Below are 21,776 nucleotides of genomic sequence, written 5' to 3' on the forward strand. Positions count from 1 at the left end.
GTTTCTGTGTGTTGGGCTGCAAACCTCCAGGTCAGCAGTTTAAACCCACCAGGTGCTCTTGCAGGAGCAAGCTGAAGCTCTCTCAAGAAGAGACTCAGAAAGGGCAGTTCTACTCTGACTGACAGGGCTGCTGTGAGCAGGAAGACTCAAAGGCAGTGAGTTAATCTCTAATCATCTACATACCCAGTTTTGTTAGAAAGAACACATTTGTTTAGCATCTAAAGTAGCACTCAAAAACAAACTTTAAAAATCCTTCATGTATTTGACAATATTTGAATGTGTATATAACATGTCTAAATTTCCCATGAATATTCTGTAATTACATAAGAACCATTATCACACTTACAGAAATATGTGTAAATTAGGAGAAATGCAGTCAGTCACTTGATTACCCCCCACACATCCTCCCCTTAAGTGAGCTTAAACCCACTGCTGTTGAGTCGGTTACTATTGATAGTGACCCTGTCAGACAGAGTAGAATTGCCCCACAGGGTTCCAAAGCTGTGATTTTACGGATGCCGACTGCCACCGCTTTCTCCAGTGAAGCTGGTGAGTTTGAACTTCACAGAGCTTAACCACTTCACCCTTAGGGCTCCTTATATGTTACACAACAAAGTAGTAAAATGAAAACTTTTCAGAAATTTATTAGGAAAAACCTTTTGAGGATGATGAATTTTTTAGACTGTGTTGATGATTTCACAGGTATCATATATGTAGACTAAAACTTAAGGTATTTACATACTTTAATTATTTACAGTTTATTTTATTCTACTTTCACAAAACTTTAAAACTCATAGTTATTAAGGCTGTGTGGTTTTAAAAAAATACTGAAAAGACTATAAAATTTTGGACTTTCCCCCATGATTACATGGAATAAAACTATTATTTGCCATCTTTACATGATTCTATATGATATAAAGACCATATATCATATTTTGCCTAATAGATAAAACACTTCATTTGCCCTCTGCTGAATGACATTATTAAAGACACATTTTTCTCGTGTAAATGGACTTACTGGATTCCAGCTGTGCATGGGTGCTATCAGGTATTCTAGGCATGTCTCTGAAATGACAGAAAAAGGAAAGAAGAAACAGTTTCAACAACCAGTACAACTGCCACTTGGATGGTTGCCAACTTATTAAAATGGCAAACACTGTCTGTGGTAGCAACATTACTATGAATGAGAAATACATCTTATGTTAACAAGCTGATAATTGTGCAAATCTCAATTGTTTAAAAATTAACTGAAAGAATTAAGCATTTCAAGTTAAAAAGAATATGTACTTTAGCTTGCTGCATTATTCATTATCCTGCTCAAAAATATCTATTCAACAAGGTTCACAAATATATTTTAATTGTATCCTACTGTACCCTGTAATGTCCAATAATAGGTAAGCATACAAATAAAATATCACCCAAAGGAAAAATATTAACATTCTGAGATTGGGCTTTAAACTCTATTAATGTAACAATTCTACTAGAGAAAATATATATAAACTTGTTTCTTGGGGGGATTTTGCAAATTGTTTACCTTGCCTGTAGTTATACTTAAAATAAAAAGAGATTTTACTTGATATTTGTTAGATGAGGTAGAAGTTAAAATTATGGTAAAAATTATGATCTTAAAAAAATTACCTGAAAGTCTACAAATTGTTTAAAATTTAAAAGAGCATATGATTTGAGAATTCTTTTTTTATCATTTTATTGGGGCTCATACAACTCCTATCACAATCCACACATACATCAATTGTGTAAAGTACATTTACACATTCGTTGCCCTCATCATTCTCAAAACTCTCGCTTTCCACTTGGGCTCCTGGAATCAGCTCCTCATTTTTCTTCGCTCCCCCTCTCTCCTTGCTCCCCCCTCCCTCATGAACCCTTGATAATTTATAAATTGTTATTTTATCATATCTTACACTGCCCCCTCACCCACTTTTCTGTTGTCCGTCCCCCATGGAGGAGGTTATATGTAGATCCTTGTAATTGATTCCCCCTTTCTACCCACCCCTTCCCTCTTCCCTCCCCGTATCACCACTTGGAGAATTCCTTAATACCAAAAAATAAGAGGGTAAGTAAAGACATACTGCTGCAAAATCACAGAAACTTTCTGAAACAAAATATCAAAATGTGGGCTATTGTTTCTCAAAATACCATCCCTCATTCAAGATCTATACCCTTCGGAAGAAAGTGTCTCTCTTTAACCAGCTCAAAACCATACTAAATGGATGTTTTAGTCTTTTTGAAGGACTCAAATTAAGTTCCATTTCAATGTTCTTTGAGTTTCGGAAGTAAAAAAGAAGTCTGAAGGGGCAAGATTGGGGCTGGGATGCAGGACGTAGTTTCCCAGCGAGATTCTCCTAGCAGAGCCCTTCCTACCACAGAGGAGGGAGCGGATGGATCACTGTGGTGGGAAAAAGTTCATCAGTGCACCTGTCCTAGCTATGTTCTCACCAAGACAGCTTTCCATTTGCCCAAAGATTCTTCATAATAAGCTTCTGTGATTGTCCTATGTCTCCTGTGATTGTCTTGTGTATTTTGAGAAAATCTATCAAGATTATCCCTTTGTCACCTCAAAAGACAGTTGCATAACCTTTTAATCTGACCTCCATGTCTTAAATTTAACTGGCCCAGCAGACCCCTCTGAAGCCATGGTTTAAACTGGACCTTTTTGTCTGCAGGTACTCTGTGGGATGAAGTGTAGGAAAGCAAGAATGTTATTTTGAGGACTAACAATGATATTTTCAATCGCCTCATATGCATGTCAAAGTTGAATGCTGAATAAAGACCCCCAAAGAATCAATCCATTTGAATTGAGGTGCTGCTGAAGACTAGTGTAAGTGTCACAGACCGCCAAAACAACAAACAAATCTGTCTTGGAAGAAATGCAGCCAGAAGGCAAAGATGGTGAGAATTCACTGCAGGTACTTTGGACATGTCAGGAGAGACAGTCCTTGGAGAAGGACATCTGCTTGGGAAAGTAGTGGGGCAGTACAAAAAGAGGAAACTTCCAACAAAGAGGGATTAATCCAGTGGCTGTGTTGGTGAGCTCAAACATAAGGACAATTCTGGGGATGGCACAGCACTGGGCAGGGCTTCACTGGTGTGCACAGTCGCTGTGAGTTAGAACCAACCGGACAGCACCTCACAAGCACGTGGAACAAAGACAAATGTATAAATGCAAGATTTGCCTGCAGCCATCCACTGATCAGAGACACAGATTTAAACACGTTCTGTTTGGAATACACCCAGGCACCAATATTTTTATAATTTAACTTATACATTTAACCACCACGGGCAGATTACCCAATGAGCAAAGTAAGCACGGGCTTATTTGAGCTTACTTACAAAATTTGTACTTACACATTTTTGATGTGTTGAAAAACATGTGAAACTACTCACTACAAATTAGTAAGTAAGCACCAGTAATACTGTGCTTACCTTGCTACCTAGGTATTCTATCATTGTGAGGAATTGTAAATTTGAAGAGACACTGATTCTTTCTGTAGGAAGGTATCAGGGGTTAAGAAGACAGATGACAGTCACACCTAGGAGCAGAATCTTTGATGCGATTTTAAAAAGGAAGACCATCCACAAGAAAGTAGCAAAGAAGCACAAATAAGCTCATGCCGGTCATGCTGACTAGGTAATCCAATAGTGCAGACTGCCTGCTAAAAGGATGCATTGCCATTCACCACTTTGCAGAGCTTTAGAAAGTTAAGACAAAATTTAAAATGGATATGATTTTAAGTGCCAGTCTCACTACACTGGCAGGAGAATTTCAATAAAACTAAGATGCAAACTTAAGCAATTTATTTTTGCATGAAAAGAAGTCCACAATTGAGGGATGGGAGGAAAGTGGCCAATAAACAGAGTGTATTGGAGAGACGGTGTAGAAGATCAAAGGCCTAAGTCTGACTTGACCAGTTAAAACTATGCCAGTTGATCCCCCTCTGAAGCACGCTGGGCCTGATGTGGGTTTCAATATTTTCTGTATTGTTGTTGTGTTTTGTTTTTATTTGTTCATATTAGGGTGCATCTCAAAGGTTACGTCATTGGAGGTCACCCTGAAGAAGTTATGTTAAAGGTTTTTCTGTGTTTCGGTAAATGAAATCCAGGACTGATGAACCTCCAGGGTCAGCAAGTGGGATAGGGGTTTCAGGGGGCACAAGGGGGATTACAGTGGTGGTGGTGGTGGTGGTGGTGGAGTAAGAGGGAGACGATGTCAAGGAGTCCCGAAGAAAAAGGATGCTTGGAGGATGATTGTGGTAGAACTGTATGATCCTGCTTGATGTGAATGAACTATGGAATGATATGTGTATTAACTCCCAATTAATAATAATTTTTTTAATTAAAAAGAGATCAACGAAACAATTAGTATTTTACATGGAACAATTTCTGTTGCCTTCCCCTTAGAGAGCTCTTCTCCTAAATAATGAATCTGATAACTCACTGCTTGTGATTTTTTTATTGCTTTCATTTAGTTATAGGTGTGCCTGTAATTTGGGTGTAAAATATAAAAAGAGGCACAGGTTGTGTGGCGTGTGAAACATTAAGTTGCTCACAAAAAGGCTTGCAGTCCCAACCCACAAGCTGCTCCGCATGAGACAGATGAGGTCGTCTGCTTCCAGAAAGATTTGCAGCCTGGGGAACCCTATGAGGAGTGCGAGTGTGTCCTTGTAGGTTTTCTCTGACTCGGAATCAACTTGAAGGCTCTGGTTTAGTGGTGGAATATAAGCTTCTCTAAAGGAAGAGCAGCTGTGATTTTTGATGAATGATTCTCATATTGGTACAAAGGATCACATATAGGCCAATTGAAAACAAATGTCTACTTAAATGATAGGCAATAAATTAGCAAAGCAAAGGATACATTCGTGTTGGTTACTTTTCTATTAGCTCATCATTTTTTAGAAGGTTCTATCTTTCCTTAAACAATTACCTATACATGGGAATTTTATGTTCTTCTCTCTTTCCTAAGTTGAAATCATTTTGAGGAGAATGGGGGGAAAGTAAATGTAGTTAGTACTGTTTTTACAAAAGGGACCTAGTAGTGCAATGGGCTTAGTATCGAGCTACTAGTAACCAAAAGAGTAGTGGTGTGAACCCAATAGCCCTTTTGTGGGGAAAGATGGGCTGTCCACAGAGATGCACAGTCTTGGAAACAGTAGGGAGCAGTCTACTGTGTCCTTGCTGGACAACTATGAGTAAGAATCAACTTAATGGCAGCAGAGTTTGGGGTTAAATTGTACAAAATAGTTCATTAAGTACTCTAAGTATAATGATTCTTATTCTACCAAGTACATGAGAGATGTCCTTTTTTGCCTACTATTGCCTTCAGTAATCTACTAAACTGCTGAAATAACAAGGTATTTCTTCTTTTGTCATTAACTATATTTTCTAGGATGATCAATCAGATCAAGAGATTTAGGGTGAGATCTTTTTGGTAAAGGAATGAAAAACTGTTGCCTACAAAAATTTATTTTCATAGAGCAATGAAACATTTTTGGTTTACACATGATAAATTATTGACTAGTACCCAGCATGATAAAACACTGAAATCTATTTACCCAATAGGCCTTGAAACCACCAGCTCCACCTGCGGTTCGGGTTTGGACTCCAGAATGATGCTGTACACTTCTTCAAAGGTGGCTCCTTGCAACAGTCTTCCGTTCCACTCCGACACTTCGTCACCTAGAGAGTGTGTCAGCGGGGTAGTCTTAGAAAGAAAACCTAGTCCCATAAAACGCACTTAAAACAGAAATAACTTTGAACCTCAAGGAACTCTAAATACTAAAATCAACATTATGGTCCAAGAAACATCTTGAGAACAGCTTAAGTGGCATAAAATTTTATGATTAGGATGATAATTATATTTCATTCAAAGGAAAGACTCTAACAAGGTCTAGGATCAAAGAGAGAAAGATACAGAAAAGCTATATGTAATTTCTTAATAGAAATTGTATTTATAGGCAACAGTCAAGATCCATTCCCCCTCTGAATATCTCACAATCCTGTACTCCAGGTTTTGCAGTATGTACGTGGCTGGAGACCTTGTTTTCCTTACAGGTTTTCTGTGGTCTAACTTCTCTTGTAAAAATCTTAATGAGTAGTGTCTTGTAGAATCCTCTCCAAGATACTCAAGGATTTCTCCAATAAGAAGTTATTGCCAAAGAGACAAGGTTGACTACTATTAGGAAATATGCCTTTATCTATAAAGTTTGTTTCTTGAATAAAGCTTAATTTTTTAAAGTCAAGTATATGAGAAACCAAATAGAAAATAGAGAATAGCTACCAAAATATATAAATATATGGTCAGTAAATATAAAATATGATGCAAGAACTAATAGAACTTTCTCTTAATAAATAAACACTTAGGTCTGACAGAAAATAGCTCTCTCTAAATTGGCCAACTCAATGTTATATAAGAGTTACTTTTTCAGAAGTTTTAACATTTAAAACGTTTTAAAAAAATCAAAGTAGACGTACCTGGTCTAAGATGGCCCACAGTATCAGCTAAACTTCCTTTTTTGACTTTGGTAATAAATGCGCAAAGCCGACCTGATTCTGTCATCTTTCCTCCTACAACCTGTTTAAAAGAGGGAACTATTAAAATAGGCTCATTGTCAACGTGAACAGTTGAAAATTCAAGTAAAAATACCTACGCAATTTGCTGCTTTATTTTTTTTAACTTAAGCTAATGCACTAATAATAATCTTTAGATCATATAGTGCTATTATTAAGCACTAAATACATATTCTAAGTGTGGACTTTCTACATCTCCCAATTGTTTTCAACTTAATCTGTCATTTTTTAAAAAAATATTTCATTCTTTAGTAATTAACAATTTTGTAATAGCTATACTTATTAGAAAGTCCTGGTGGGAGAGTGGGTACTTATATTGCACTGGCAAATACAAGGTCAGCAGTTCAAATCCACCAGGCACGCTGAGAAAAAAGGAGGCTTTCTGCTTCCATAAGGATTTACAGCCTTTGATGGCAACAAATGTACAAATGTGCTTGACACAATGGATGTATGTATGGATTGTGATAACAGTTGTACGAGTCCCCAATAAAATTATTTTAAAAAGAAAAAAAAGATTGATAGCCTCAGAAACCCATTTCTGACACAATGGATGTATGTATGGATTATGATAAGAGTTATATGAGCACCCAATAAAATTATTTTAAAAAAATGATTTATAGCCTCAGAAACCCAATTCTGCCCTGTTCTATACGGTTGCCACGGGTCAAAATCATCTCAATGAAGGTGGATTTGGTTTTTTGAGTTTTGGAGTCTATATTACAGAATTCTTATGGTTACAATTTCTAAAATAACAACATTATTATAATACAATATAATAATTTAAACATTTGTCGATATGTAACATAACCATATAAGTACTTATTGTTCTGACTATAAGGTACTATCAAAATTTCATTCATTAGTCATCCTTTAAGCACATTTATTAATGTGCACTGTGATGGTGGATCCTTTGTGAGAAAAATGACCAAATTGACTTAATCCCATCAGAACAACTATAAAATTTAGATCATTTGCATCCCAATCCTGAGTGTGACAAGCATTCAGCACTTGCTGACTAGCCAAAATGTTGGCTATTGAAACTCAGCCAGCAGTGCTGGGGACTACAGGCCCAACACTCTGCTCTGAAAAGATACCCTGGGGCATTTTCCCCTCTGCACATGTGGGTAACCAGAACAACAACATTACACACCTAAAAATTATTTCACAACAGCAAAACACCTATTAGTGATAATGCAGTGGAGCAATATGTGTACCAGTAACATGCTGATCTCTTAAAGAAAGCAATACTTTTGATTCTGATCAATTGTCCCAATATACCTGGACTCAAAATTCACGGATTTATCTAATTGTACACAATTTTTCCATAATTAAAGTGAATTACACTCCGATACAAGACAATATTAAACTGTTATTCACAGGTTTGATCTTCAAAATTAATGTGTATATCTTATCATCTAAAATTTTAAGTAAATATTAAATTATCATGGTTTGATACATATAACTATTATTGAAAGCTTACAGGGAGCTACTCGCTGTACTAAAACTTTATATCTTATTTTAGTGAAGCTTATTACAAGCATTTAACAAGTATGAAAATGTCCACTTAACAGAGTACGAAACTAAGGGCAAGAGAAGGTTAGCTGTCCAATGTCATACAGTTACTGCAGTAACTAGAATTCAAGTCTAACCTCTCTATCACGGTGTCCACATAGCATAGTCTGCTAATCCCACCTTTGTCACAATCCACAAAGCCATAGCAAGCTACACAGCCTTACAAAAGACCATTTTAAATGTATTGTGCCAAATCAGATAATAAATGTAAACCCTGAGATCAGTATAAGTGATATGGTAATCCTACGGTGTTCACTGCCTAACCCCACTGATACCCAGAGTTCTCGAATAGCTTCCATTTAATACAGGCTCTACAAAACAACTTCTCTAGCAATGATTTACTTTAAAATATTTACTTTTTCTTTCATTTCAGTTTTTCATTGGCCATACCAGATACACATATGAGAAAAAAAACAAACAGAATTCTATTTTATATATGTATCAAAGTTACAAAATAAATAAAACTCACTATTTCTAGTTAACCTCATGACATAAATGTTTTTGCATCTCCAGACTTCAAACTGTATTATCTTTTATACAATCATCTTTCAAAACTAACACAAAGTTATATTGATATATTATACATACAAGCAGCCTTTGTGGCACTGTAAGGTAAGCAGGGGACTGCTAAATACAAGGCTGGCAGTTCAAACCCACCATGTTCCCATAAAGATTTACAGTCTCGGAAGCCCCTAATAGGGCCACTATGAGTTAGAATTGAGTCAAGGGCAATGAGTTTGGTTTTCAGTTATACATACATACAATTCTTAGGCTTGCATATTTAGTACTTCAATAAAAATATTCTTTGAATAAAGTACAAGGCTTAATGGAAAAAGGTGTAGAAATTAAGTCTGATCATATATTCAGAATGAAAATTTATAAAAAATCAAGTTATGTTTATTGACTTCCAAAAGTAGAAATAATGGTACTAATGTAGCACAATGTCAACTTCATAATATTTGGAGAACAAAAAAGTTTAGGCTAATGAGTGCAAATATTTGGGGATCCTTGAAAATGGGGGGAGCACTAAATTGGCATAGATAGAATGATTACACTATTCATAATAATAAATACATCTAAAATATCATCAATTTTCTTACATACCTTTAAGCCAAGCATTGCTCCTGAATCTCGAGGAACACTTCCATCTTTTAGGCGTTTACTTAATAAAATGCGACCAATTAAACGATCCCCGTCTTTAGATGGCTGCCAGGTCACAGGATGCTTCCATATTGTATCAACAAACAAACAAACAAATTATGTTCTTTCATGACAAATTACTTCATTATACAATCTTTCTAGATTTCAGTAAAATAAAATTTTATTTATTCCAAAGTGTTATGATTACACAAACCAGTTTCAATTCTAAAACATTGACCAAAGGATTTAGTACATTAAGCTGATAGCCTCAATTTTTTTCAATATGCAATTACTTCAAGTTCTCACCCAGCATGGAAACTGTTTAGTTCTATGAAACAAAAAAATCTTTAAAATATATGCATAGTTTGATATATCAGTGATGTGTTAAAGATTAAAAATCCACAGGCAGAAAAAATAGCTCGAAATTCAATGGCAGCAAAATCATTTAAAAATGAGAATTTAACCTTCAAACATTTTTTGGAAAATTTGGAAAGGGATAATATTAAATATTTAAACATGAAATTTAAGCAAAGAGAAGTCTAGATTAAATTTACAAAAAGAATACACAAACCTCAATAACCTTCCAATAAGATGGTATGGAGAAGTCATTTAGAGAAATAACTCTCAAGTGAGAATGGATAATTCTTCTCACTTTTGAGCACGCTCATTGACGCTTTTATGTGCTTGATGTATTTAGTGTATCTACAAGATAATTCAGCCCTGGCCATTGTCAAATAACCTCGAAATATTGGTTGTTTAGTTCCTTCTCAAGGCAGACCCACGTCCTTTATAAATATAGCTACCATTCCTTTATGAGTTATATCTAAAATAAAGTAAAATGATTTGTGTAATCACAGTAGTTTCAGTCATCTGGAAGTAGCATGCATACTGTCATGCAAAATTTAGCAGGCAAAAGATAAATTCCACTCAATCAAATTGATATGGTAAAAAGAGTTTCAAAATTCCCACTACACTAAAAGCAAAAATAATAAATACCAAAGCAGATGGCAATGATTCTAATACTAATTAATGCTACATTAAAATGCTATGACAATGAAACAAAAGAGCAAAATGACAGTGAAAGGGAAAAAAGAAAAACAACTTTTTTTCTGTGCAAACAAACCCAATTATCTCCCTTTTGCCTGGGATTCACACTATTAATAATTTAATTTTCATCCCAAGGAAAATATAGGCAAGCATTCAAATAAGCCAATCCAAAATAAATTCTTCATTATTCTGGTTTATAATAACATCACAAAGTTATTTCATGCGACCAGAAGACAAAACTCTCCTTTGTGCCTCGTTTTTATTTTTATTTACTTATTTACTTTTTGGCAGATGGTCAAACCATAAAAACAGCAAAGCAAGCAAGAGGGTTTTTGTTTTGTTTTGTTTTTCTTTTCTGCACCTTACAAAATGCTACATTGACCTTTGAAATGCCCTGTCCTTTTATTATCATTATTATTACTATGTTCTGCTTTAATGAGTGACAGAGAGCAAACGAAGACCAAATGAGCAGGTAAAAGGCAGGCTCCACAATCTCAGTACCTTCTCACTATGGCTATGATCCTCGTTTAGGGTTGTGCTACTACAGGTATCTACCCCAGAGTCCTTAATCTGAGGCTCGGACCATTCCAAATCCGCTTCCAAAGAGTGGCCTCCAAAGTACATCCTTTTCTTTTGTCTCTCAGACCTGGTGTAAGAGTCCGACAAAACTGCCTGCTCACTAGTTTTTCTTTTTCCCTTTTGACTGTCCCCTACAGGTGTGGGATAAAAATAAAAAATAAAATAAAGATACAAGAAAACATGCAAAGGTGTAAATAAAAAGGATACATGAAATGATAACCAAAATTAAAATAGTAAGGCTCCACATGTCTCACCAAAGACATTGGGGATGCCTCACTGCTATGCCAAGACGTATGGTCCAACCAGTTGTAATCCATGTCTCCTGTGAGAGTCAGACAGACAAAAGAGTGCAGTAAAGGAGACGTCGAAAGAAAGGACAGACAAAGACATTATAAACATCTTAAATTTTATGAGCCTGTCTAGTTTTAAGAACTCTGTCTGCAGCACTTGCTGTACATACCAAGAGAAAGCTAAGCTTCCCTATGAGTAAAATTTATAGAATGTAGAAAATAAAATGTTTGCACTCTAGGCGAACCCTACAAGAAGAGAGAGAAAAGGCGAATAATAAACGGAACAGGAATCAAATAAGCTACTTATTCAAGAAAAGAAACTGTCAACTGTGTCTGTTACTTGTGGCATTTATTTTCACAGGCTGGCATACAGAGGTACCTTTGTTCTGCTTCAAGGATAAGGAACATTTCATAAAATAAGCAATGGTTGGCCAATAACCACCACAACAAAAAGCCAAAAGTTCTGACATTCCCTATGATGGTGTGATCCCCTAGAAGAGTTGGGTGGCTAAGGAAAACGTTCAGATAAAAGAATTGGAGACATAAAAGGTGAGTTTTGTATGAAAATGACAAGCCTTATTCATTCAAATTGTACCAGTGGGGAGGTGCTATTTAAATAACACTAATTTTTCAATTAATTTTTAATTATTTGGGTTAACATTAATTTAATACTACTTTGAAGTCATTTTCAGGAATTATATTCTTGGAAAAAACAAAGTTTTTCTCCTTTTAAACTCATTTGAAGTCAATTCATGTAACTTACAACTAAGAATAATATCCATATCTAAAACTTACTTGTTGCTCCTTTCACTCAAATTAAAAAGCAAAAAATCATTTTGCATCTCTACACACACATCTGTCTTTAAAAACTCAATGCATGCTTTCAATTATTAAAAAATTCTTATTAAATATCTTCCATCTGTTAGGTGTCAACAAGATACGCTAACAATAGAGTGGAGGATCAACACAAATGACCACAAAAAATACAAAACACATGGACTTAGTGCTATAAAGCAGCATACAAGTAGGTATAAAAAGATCTCCTTTTGACTTAGTTGTCAGCAAACCCATCGACAGAGTGAGGCGAAGGGTGAGAACTCAAGAACAAATACGGAGATGCAAACCAGACTACACCGAACCCAGCGCCACCTAGTGCAGCCCATCGAGGCTTTCTGAGGCTGCAAATATCGGCAGGAGCACATAGGCTCCTTTTTTTTCTTGCAGAACAGCTGGTGGGTTTGAACTAACACCTTGAGACTGGCAAATACTTACCTACGCCACTAAGAAGGCAGGTGAAAACTGAAGAAGGCAGTGCTGTAAAAGGACTGACAGAGAGCCCAATGTGTGAACCAGCAAGAATGAGGAGGAATACAGCGCTAATTGAGACTTGAGCAGCAGCCCAAACCCACTTGTAGAGGTTTTTTCATGCATACTAACGATCCTGAATTTTTTCCCCTGAGCAATTTTAAGCAAAAGGGACTAATGATGCTGAATTTTTTTCCCCCGAGCAATTTCAAGCAAAAGGGTGACTGAGCTGATTTACATTTTTAAAAGATAAATCAAAGAACCATATGAAGACTGAGTTCAAAGACCCTGCATGTTGAAAGGTTTTTTTTGTTTTGTTTTTAAAATAATGTAAGAGACAGGTAACTATGCCTCAAATAAAGAGGATGGCAGTGGACAGACCAGGCGAAGGAACTAAGAGCTAGCTTGCAAGCAGGAATAGCAGGACTATGACTAAGGAGTCAAGGACATGCCAGGTGTTCACTGAATGAAAGAAGAAACCTATTTGAGATGACAAGACTAAAAGAGGGGCACTTAATATTTCAGAACAGGTAGGAGTGAATTACTGCCTTTCATATAGTCATGCAATGTAATAAGCATTATGTTTTGGAGATACTGAAATATGAAATATCTAAGAGCATCTCAGAATTGATTAAATATAGTGATTAACTTTCAATTACATAGTATTTGAATGCTTATAAGTTATTCAAGTGGACACATAAAATAAATTTATCAAACTATAATAAGGCTTAGACAAAAAGTCTCAGCTGGGAACATTAATTTGGACATTATCAGCATAAAGACAGGAGTAATAAGTCATCCCGCTTAAAAAGAGAAGATAAAGTGAGATATGAAGAGAATTCAGATTAATTCCTACCCTCTGAGTTTGAGCTGAGGGAGGCATGGAGAGAAAGAGAAAAAGAGACAGACTGTGATCTCCAAACCCAGTGAAAAACACTGGGGGTAGCGTGCGTCAGAGCCAGCCATGGGAGAGCAGCACCTTTCCACGGGGCTTCTGGGGCGCTCAATCTTTACTGAGGCTTGTTGCCTCATCTTTCTGCCACAGATCTGGTGAACAGGCAAAAACTAGTCATTGTCACTATAATGTAACTAAGAATGAAATAAGGTAGTAAATTTAAAATCATGAACATAAGCCTCTGATGAATCCCTTATGAACGCAGACCAGGGAGGTGGACAGCTTTGTTTCCATGTAAACCACGCGGGAAAGTGGATTATGGCAGATGTAGTTAGGTTAAAGTTGAGCACATTATCATTTGAGCTCCATTTTCAAGTTTTCTAGTTTTTAATATTTTGATTTATTTTTATTGAGGTTTTTTCCTCATTTTATTCTGTTATTGTTAAATTTTTCCCCTTTGTCTTATGTTTTTGGTAATGTGAACTGCAGGATGGGTAAATCTTGTAGAGACAGCAGCTGGATTCATGGGTCCTTGAGCGTATGGCAATGCAGGCTGGGGGGCAATAAGGAGCTAATTAAAAGGCACACAATGTTCTAAAACTGACTGGTGAGAATTGTACAACCCTTCTTGATATGACTCAACTATTGAATTGTATGATAAGTGGATTATGTCCCAATAAAATGGTTTTAAATAAATACCCTTTTTGGGGGGAAAAAGAGAGAAAATCATCTTAACCACCTAGAACTATTAGTATTTAGATAATACTTTTGATTTAATAAGAAGCCCTGGTGGCACAGTGAGTTAAACATAGAGCTGCTGACCCACTCGATGCTTGGGAGAGAAAGATGAGGCTGTCTGTTCCTACAAAGACTTACCATTGCAGCATTCTAGCCTGTTCTATACAGTTGTTATGAGCCAAAATCTATTCAATGCAGCGAATTAGAGTGTTTGGAACATTTGTGGCATCCTGGGCTAGGCAATGGACCGCTAATCACAAGATTACCAGTTCAAACCCACTAGCTGCTCCTCAGAAGAAAGATGAGGGTGAACCTGCCTGCTCCTACAAAGATTTCTCACTTACTGCCATCAAGTAGATTCTAACGATTAATGCGTAACCCCATAGGACCGGGTGGAACGAACTGCCCCTGGGAGTACCTGACACTATAACACTTCATGGGAGTAGAAAGACTCATGTTTGTCCTGTGGAGAAGCTAATGATTTCAATTTGCTGCCTTTCTGGTTAGCAGGCCCATGTGCGACCACTACACCATAAAGGGGTACAAGTCAGAATCAACTCCATGGCAGTGGGTTTGATTGAGAGGGGAGGCTTTTTCATTATATATTCTTAATATAGTTTCATATATCAATCCTCTTGTAGCAATATAACAATGTGCTACTGGCCTAAGGTTTCCAGGCCCACCCCCCAAAAAAATCACAGACAGAAGGAAAATTGGAATAAACATTTTAGTACAAAAAAGTACAATATGTGAATTAAAACACTGGATAGGATGGACTCAGCTGAAGAATCAAGGGGACAGCAGAACAACTCAAAGAGCTTGAATATTGAAAACAATAGAAAGTATCCATTCTCAAAAAAAAATCAAAGACATGGAATAGAGTGTAAAAAACATGAAGTCTCAAGGAGTTGAAGGACTAGAAGAAAAGACTCAACATTACATCACTGGGGTCTCAGAAATGAAAGTGGATGGCATTGGTGAAACTCCCAGGGAAATGATGGCTGAATTGGTCTCAAATCTGGCCCAGGAAACGAGCCTACAGAGACTCCAGCAGTTCAATAAAATCCAAATAGAATGACTCAAAGTAATGTGCACCAAGAAACATCCTAATCAAATTAAACACTGAATGTACGGAAAATATTCTTGAAACCAGTAGGAAAGAAATAATGCTTTACTGATAGGGGGAAAGTAATTTGAGTAACAGTTTTCAGAAATCTAAGAAGCTTGAAGAAAATAACGCATGTTTTTCAAAGACTAAAATGTCAGTTCTGAATTCTAAATACAGTGAAATTAACTTTCAGGCATGAATGGGAAATAAAGAGAGGAATTCCTCGCTGGAAGATTTATACTCAAAGAATAAAAGAAGTGCTTGAAATAGAAAGGAAGCAAACAAGTGGGAGCCTAGAAATATTGGAAAGGAATGAAATAAATATGATGTAAAAATGTTGGTAAATCACCCATACTACAGTTTGACATGATCTTCAATGTATCTAAGAAATATTTAAGACAATCATTATAAGTAGGGGAGGTAAGGAAATGTAAAGGAAATCAGTTTTCTACATTTGCTGGAACTAGTAATACAGGGAGCTCTGGAGGCATCCTGCTTACTCCTTGGGCTGCGAATCACAAGATCAGCAATTCAAAACCACCTACTGCTCCTCAGGAGAAAAGTGTGACTTTCCACTCTTAACGATTTACACTTCAGAAACACCAGTTTTATTCCATACCAAAGGGGCCCCATGAGTTGGCATTGAGTTTGGTTTCTGAGTTTGAGTCACAATCCTCTAAAGTCTATGCAAAGAGAACCACTCAACTAGATAAAGTAATATCTTCAGCAATCCTTAGGAAAACTAGAAAGAGATGACAGAGAAATGAAAACCCAGGGGAACAGAAGGAGCAAACAGAAAATGCCTAACATATAATTATATGAAACATGCATATTTTAAATGAACCAATTTAAAAAATAGAGTCAACAGAATGGATAAGAAAATATTCTACCTGCAAGAAACCAATGTCAGTTAAAGCAATACAGATAGTTGAAAACAAGAGAGTGGAAAAAACATGCACCTGATAATCATAAAAGCAGGAGTGCCTATACCAATATCAAATAAAGTTGATTTCAATAAAAGGACCATTATTAGAGGGGAAAAGCAACAAATTTAAAAGAATTTAAATCAAAGAATATATGCTCTGACTACAAGAAATCAAACTAGAACTCATGAACATAAAAGTCTCCAAACATTAAAAAACAACATACTTCTAAATCCATTACTGGTCACAGAAGTCATCTCCAGGGAGGAAAACCCACAAAGCTAAATGATACAACGTATCACAATTTATGAAACAGTTAAGAAATGCTGAGGAGAAAGTTATATGTAACATAAAAGGTCATGTTCAAGTTGTTAGTAAGTCTAAGGTTTAGTAACCAAGGAACAACCTGTACTATACCATGCAGTTAAAGCCTCTAACTGGCTCTGGATGGAGCTCCAAATGTGGCTTCAAAGGCAGCTCCCAGAGGGTTAAGATGTATAGTAACAAGTGGTGTAATATATCTATAACTCATGAGATATTAGTATAATGTTATAGTGTTATCTAACCCAAAATAGTTTTCTAGTAAGCTTTAAATATTTAGGTTTTTCAAGTCATATATGGTTTATACACAAACTTTTCCTTTAAAAAATAGTTTTATTGGGACAGACCACATACTACACAATCTTATCATTTAACCGTAATGAGTTCAGTAATCATTATCACAATAAATTTCAAAACATTTTATTCTCGTATTGATTGTTGTGAGCTCTCCACTTCTCCTTCAACCTCCCCTCCCATGCCTCTGTTGCTGGATGCTACCCAGTTTGCTTCAACTCTTAGAGACCCTATCACAACAGAACGAAACACTGCTCTCTCCTGCACCATCCTCACAATTGTTCCTAAATCGACCTCATTGTGAGCCTTCCCCTTACATTCACTGCCGCTCTACTTTACCAAGCATGATGTTGTCCAGAGAATGATCGTTCCTGACACGTCCAAAATATGTAAGACGCAGTCTCACCATCCTTGCCTCTAAGGAGCACTCAGGCTATACTTCTTGCAAGGCAGATTTGCTTGTCCTTTTGGCAGTGCATGGTACTTTTCAATATTCTTCGCCAGCACTGCAATTCAAATGCATTGATTCTTGGTCGGTCTTCCTTATTCAATGTCCAACTTTCACATGCATGTGAGGAAACTGAAAATATAATGGCTTGGGTCAGTTGCACCATAGTCATCAATGTAACACACTTGCTTTTCAAGACTCAGACACTGTCAATTTCCTGGAAATCTGGTACAGCAGATTTATCTAATGCAACTCGTTTTTTGATCTCTTGACTGCTGCTTCCATGAGAATTGATTATGGATTCAAGTTGTCAAAACAACATCCTTGAGAACTTCAAACTCTTCCTACATATGAATAATTGATGGTTTATTCCACAGTCAGCCCCTGACTTTTAGCTTCTGATATTGAGCTTCTCCATTGTCTGTTCCCACAGATGTAGTCTATTTGACTTCTGTGCATTCCATCTGGAAAAGGACATGGTGTGGAGTTGCCATTTGTTGCTGGAAGGGAATCCGCAATGAAGGCAGCAGCGGTCTGCAAACTTCTATCCTGTGACCTCCGGGTGCATTTCTAACACCAACGCTGCATTTTCCAACCACTGTTCCTTCTTCTTTGTTTCCAACTTTTGTATTCCAATCACAAATAATTATCAATTTATCTCAGTTTCATTGTTAATCAGTTTCAGACTGAATATGTTGATGGAATTCTTCAATTTCTTAATCATTAGCTTTTGTGGTTGAGGCATAAATGGAAATAATAGTTTACTGACTGGAATTCCTTGAAGGTACACAGATATAATTCAATCACAGGCAGTATTGTACTTCAATAGATTCATACTTCATACATTCTAAGTTACATCTTGAAATGTCCTTTTTGACCAGAAATGCAAGGCCATTCCTCTCGATAGAATGTGATGTTCTGATTCAAAATGGCCAACATAAGTCCATCCCCACTCACTGATGCCAAAGACAGATTTTTATTTGTTCCATTAAAGTTTTTGAATCATTTTATTGGGAGATTGTACAGCTCTTACTATAATCCATATATCCATCCATTGAGTCAAGCACAATTGTATATTTGTTGCCATCATAATTTTCAAAACATTTTCTTTCTGTTTGAGCCCTTGGTATCAGCTCCTCATTTTTTCCCTCCCACATGAACCCTTGATAACTTATACTTTATTATTTTTTTCATTTCTTACCCTAACCGATGTCCCCTTCACCCACTTTTCTGTTTTCCCTGTTCCTGGGAGGTGGTTATAATTAGATCATTGTGATCGGTTCCCCCTTTCTCCCCTTTACCCTCCTGGTACCACTACTCTCATTATTGGTCCTGAGGGGTTCATATATCCTGGATTCCTGTGTTTTCAGCTCTTATCTGTACCAGTACATGTTCTGGTCTAGCCTGATTTGTAAGGTAGAATTGGGATCATGATAGTGTGTGTGTGTGGGGGGGGGGGAACATTAAAGAACTAGAGGAAAGCTATATGTTTCCTCAGTGCTATACAGCACCTGACTGACTTGTCTCTTCCTTGTGACCCTTATGTAAGGAGGATGTCTAATTATCTACAGTTGGGCTTTGGGTCTCCACTCCTCCCTCTCCCTCATTCACATTGATGCGATTAAGGTAGCAGGCGGACATTGGACCTCTACTTAAGTACTCCCTCAATGCAAGAACACTTTGTTCTAATAACCTGGCATTCCATGATGCTTAGCTTCCTGATATGATCGCTGAAGATAAAATGGGTACATAAGCAAACATGGTAAAGAAAGTGGATGGTGCCCGGCTATCAAAAGATATAGTGTCTGGGGTCTTAAAGGCTTGAAGATAAACAAGCAGCCATCTAGCTGAGAAGCAACAAAGTCCACATGGCAGAAGCACACCAGCCTGTGTGATCACGAGTGTTGATGGGATCATGTAGCAGGCATCAAAGACCCAGAAGAAAAAATAATCATATCAATGTTCCATTTCATTTTGATGAGTTCTAATTTTCATAGATTCATATTTCATAACTCCGAGTTACAACTACTAGTACCTATTGCAGCTGTTTGTACTCATCTTGTGTTGTGTCCCATCAGTAAATGAAGGTCCTGCAAGCTTTTAACTCACTTACTATATTCATTTCACCATGATAGACTCTACATTGACAAAGCAGCTAGTCCTCAGTCACATTTCAAGTGCTAAGTGCCTTCCCGAACACAGGGTCCCATCCCCCAGCACTATCTCTAATAGTGTTCTGCTTCCATTGATTAGGCCTTCAGTATCTGGCAATATTTCCATGGTACATGTAAGATTTTTCAGTGGCTACTTCCTCCAAAGTAGGGAGCCAAGTCCTTCTTTGTAGTTTGTTCTTAAACTAGAAACTCTGCTGAAACTTGTTCAAAGTGGGTGACCCTACTGGCATTTGAAATACCAGTGACATAGCTCTGGCATCACAGCAACACATTAACCACCATAGTAAGAAAAATACACAGACAAGTGGTGGGTCATGCCCCTAGGTCAGGGGTCCTCAAACTTTTTAAACAGGGGCCAGTTCATAGTCCCTCAGATCCGTTGGAAGGCCTGACTATAATTTTAAAAAAACAACAAAAACTATTATCAAATTCCTATGCACACTGTACACATCTTATTTGGAAGTAAAAAGCAAAACAGGCAAAAACACCCGGCGGCCTGGATAAATATCCTCGATGGGCCGCATGTGACCCGTGGGCTGTAGTTTGAGGACCTCTGCCCTAGGTAATTATAAAACAAAACAAAAACGGAAAAATTTTGATCTAAAAGAAAGTAGAAAACATTAAAAACAAAAATATTTTTAAATGGGCCAAAAGGAAGATAAAATGATACAGTCTCACATTTTAATCTAATCATAATCGCCATAATCGCCCTTTAACTTTTGCCTTATAGCCTAGCTATTCACATCCCTGGACTGTGCTGAGACAGGGTTACTGGAGACGTAACCCAGTAGGGATCCGGAAAGTGGCTTTAGCTCCCACTGTCATCCATAGCCTTCTACAGACTGGGTGTTCACAATTTAAGATCTGATATTGTTCCCATCTTCAGATTTAGACTTTAAAATTAACAAGACTTAAATTATACAAACAGGTCTGCTTCTTCCATATGCACTTAGTTCATGCCTCACTTCGTTGGCTGATTCTGGGAAGATAGCTTTCAAATCCTAGATGCTATTCTTTCTGATAGCTGGGCACCATCTAATTTCTTCACATTTACCACAGCATCCATATCTTCAGTGATCTCTTCATTAGGGTATCAAGTAGGGCCATGCCATAAGAATTACTGTATATACTCATGTATAAGCCGAGTTTTTCAGTGTTGAAAAACTGGGGTTCAACTTATACACGGGTCAGTGGTACCCCAGCGAGGTGTAACATCTCTCGGGTGATTGCTGTTCCTCCGCTGTTCATTCAAAGCCCCGCTGACACTGCGGGACTTTGAATGTTTGTTCACTCACATCTAACCAATCAGAGCAGTCCTATGATGTGAACGGCTCCAATTCGCAGAAACACCCATAGTGATTCACTTACGCTGGAAACTGAACTGGTAAGGATGTGTCTATGGCTGCGCTCCCTTTCTCCCCTCTGGTCTCTGTGTTAATTCACATCCTGCATTTCCCACCCTAGGCTTATACTCGAGTCAATCAGTTTTTCTGGTTTCCCAGGTAATAATTAGGTACCTTGGCTTATACTTGGGTCAGCTTATATTCAAATATATACGGTAATTGTTGTTTAGATTGAGTTTAGTATTAAGTGGAAGCCCAGAATCCATTCATATCTCTAAGGTTTATATATGTCTCTAGTTCACTTTAGAGACATCGTTATCATTTTATGATAGAGAACATTATCAAACATCTCTCTAGGGCATGGGTTAATTTTACTGATAATGTCATTAAGTTAGCCTGTGGTACAGAATTTAAAGCACAGTTGAGAAAAGGAAGCTATACAATTACAGACTGGCTTTTCAAATGGAAGTGCATGTATTGTTGACTTATAAAGAAAACATTTATGTTACTGGACACTATTTACATAAACAATGGGGGTTGGTGATAGGACAAAACTTTTAATAACACTCATTCACAAAGGCAGAACCATGCCTACAATGTCACGATAAAGCAAGGAGATCATTAATACAGTAAATATATGAGAGCTCCTGGCCACCAGTCATTGGGAACACTCAAGAAAGAGACTCAAACCAAAGTCCAAGGACCACCAATTCCATAGCTCAAACCCACCTGTAGCCGATTTAAGGAACTGACACAGTTCCTTAGACTTAGTATTGTATATTCTCGAGTATAAGCCGACCCGAATATCAGCTGAAGCACCTAATTTTACCACAAAAACTGCACTAACAAATGTGCTGAAAAAAACTCAGCTTATACACAAGCATATACAGTAATTTGCTTCTCACGTTAGGGAATTCCAGTTTTAAGTCCAAGGAGGTATGTCAGTTCCTTAAATCTGCTATAGGTGAGCTTGAGATAAAGCCCGGTTTTCTTAGTGGGTTTCCACACTGAGTT

The 21,776-nt window shown here is 37.1% G+C and overlaps 1 protein-coding gene across 31 annotated transcripts in view; it reads right to left on the minus strand.

Annotated features, from left to right (window-relative positions):
- Positions 1 to 21,776, minus strand: part of RIMS2 (regulating synaptic membrane exocytosis 2) — a 575,734-nt gene that overhangs the window by 281,009 nt on the left and 272,949 nt on the right. For 16 of the 31 annotated variants that reach the window (XM_075549394.1, XM_075549388.1, XM_075549386.1 and 13 more), the window contains 5 exons: positions 11,178 to 11,245; positions 9,262 to 9,381; positions 6,490 to 6,589; positions 5,571 to 5,694; positions 1,019 to 1,065 (listed from right to left, as the gene is read on the minus strand). In XM_075549394.1, coding sequence (XP_075405509.1) covers positions 1,019 to 1,065; positions 5,571 to 5,694; positions 6,490 to 6,589; positions 9,262 to 9,381; positions 11,178 to 11,245 — 459 coding nt within the window. Of the gene's footprint in view, positions 1 to 1,018; positions 1,066 to 5,570; positions 5,695 to 6,489; positions 6,590 to 9,261; positions 9,382 to 10,845; positions 11,055 to 11,177; positions 11,246 to 21,776 lie in introns of those variants that run through there. The other 15 variants (XM_075549390.1, XM_075549379.1, XM_075549382.1 and 12 more) reach the window with 2 other exon arrangements.

This window comes from Tenrec ecaudatus, chromosome 5 (assembly GCF_050624435.1).
Source record: "Tenrec ecaudatus isolate mTenEca1 chromosome 5, mTenEca1.hap1, whole genome shotgun sequence".
Classification (NCBI taxonomy): Eukaryota; Metazoa; Chordata; class Mammalia; order Afrosoricida; family Tenrecidae; genus Tenrec; species Tenrec ecaudatus.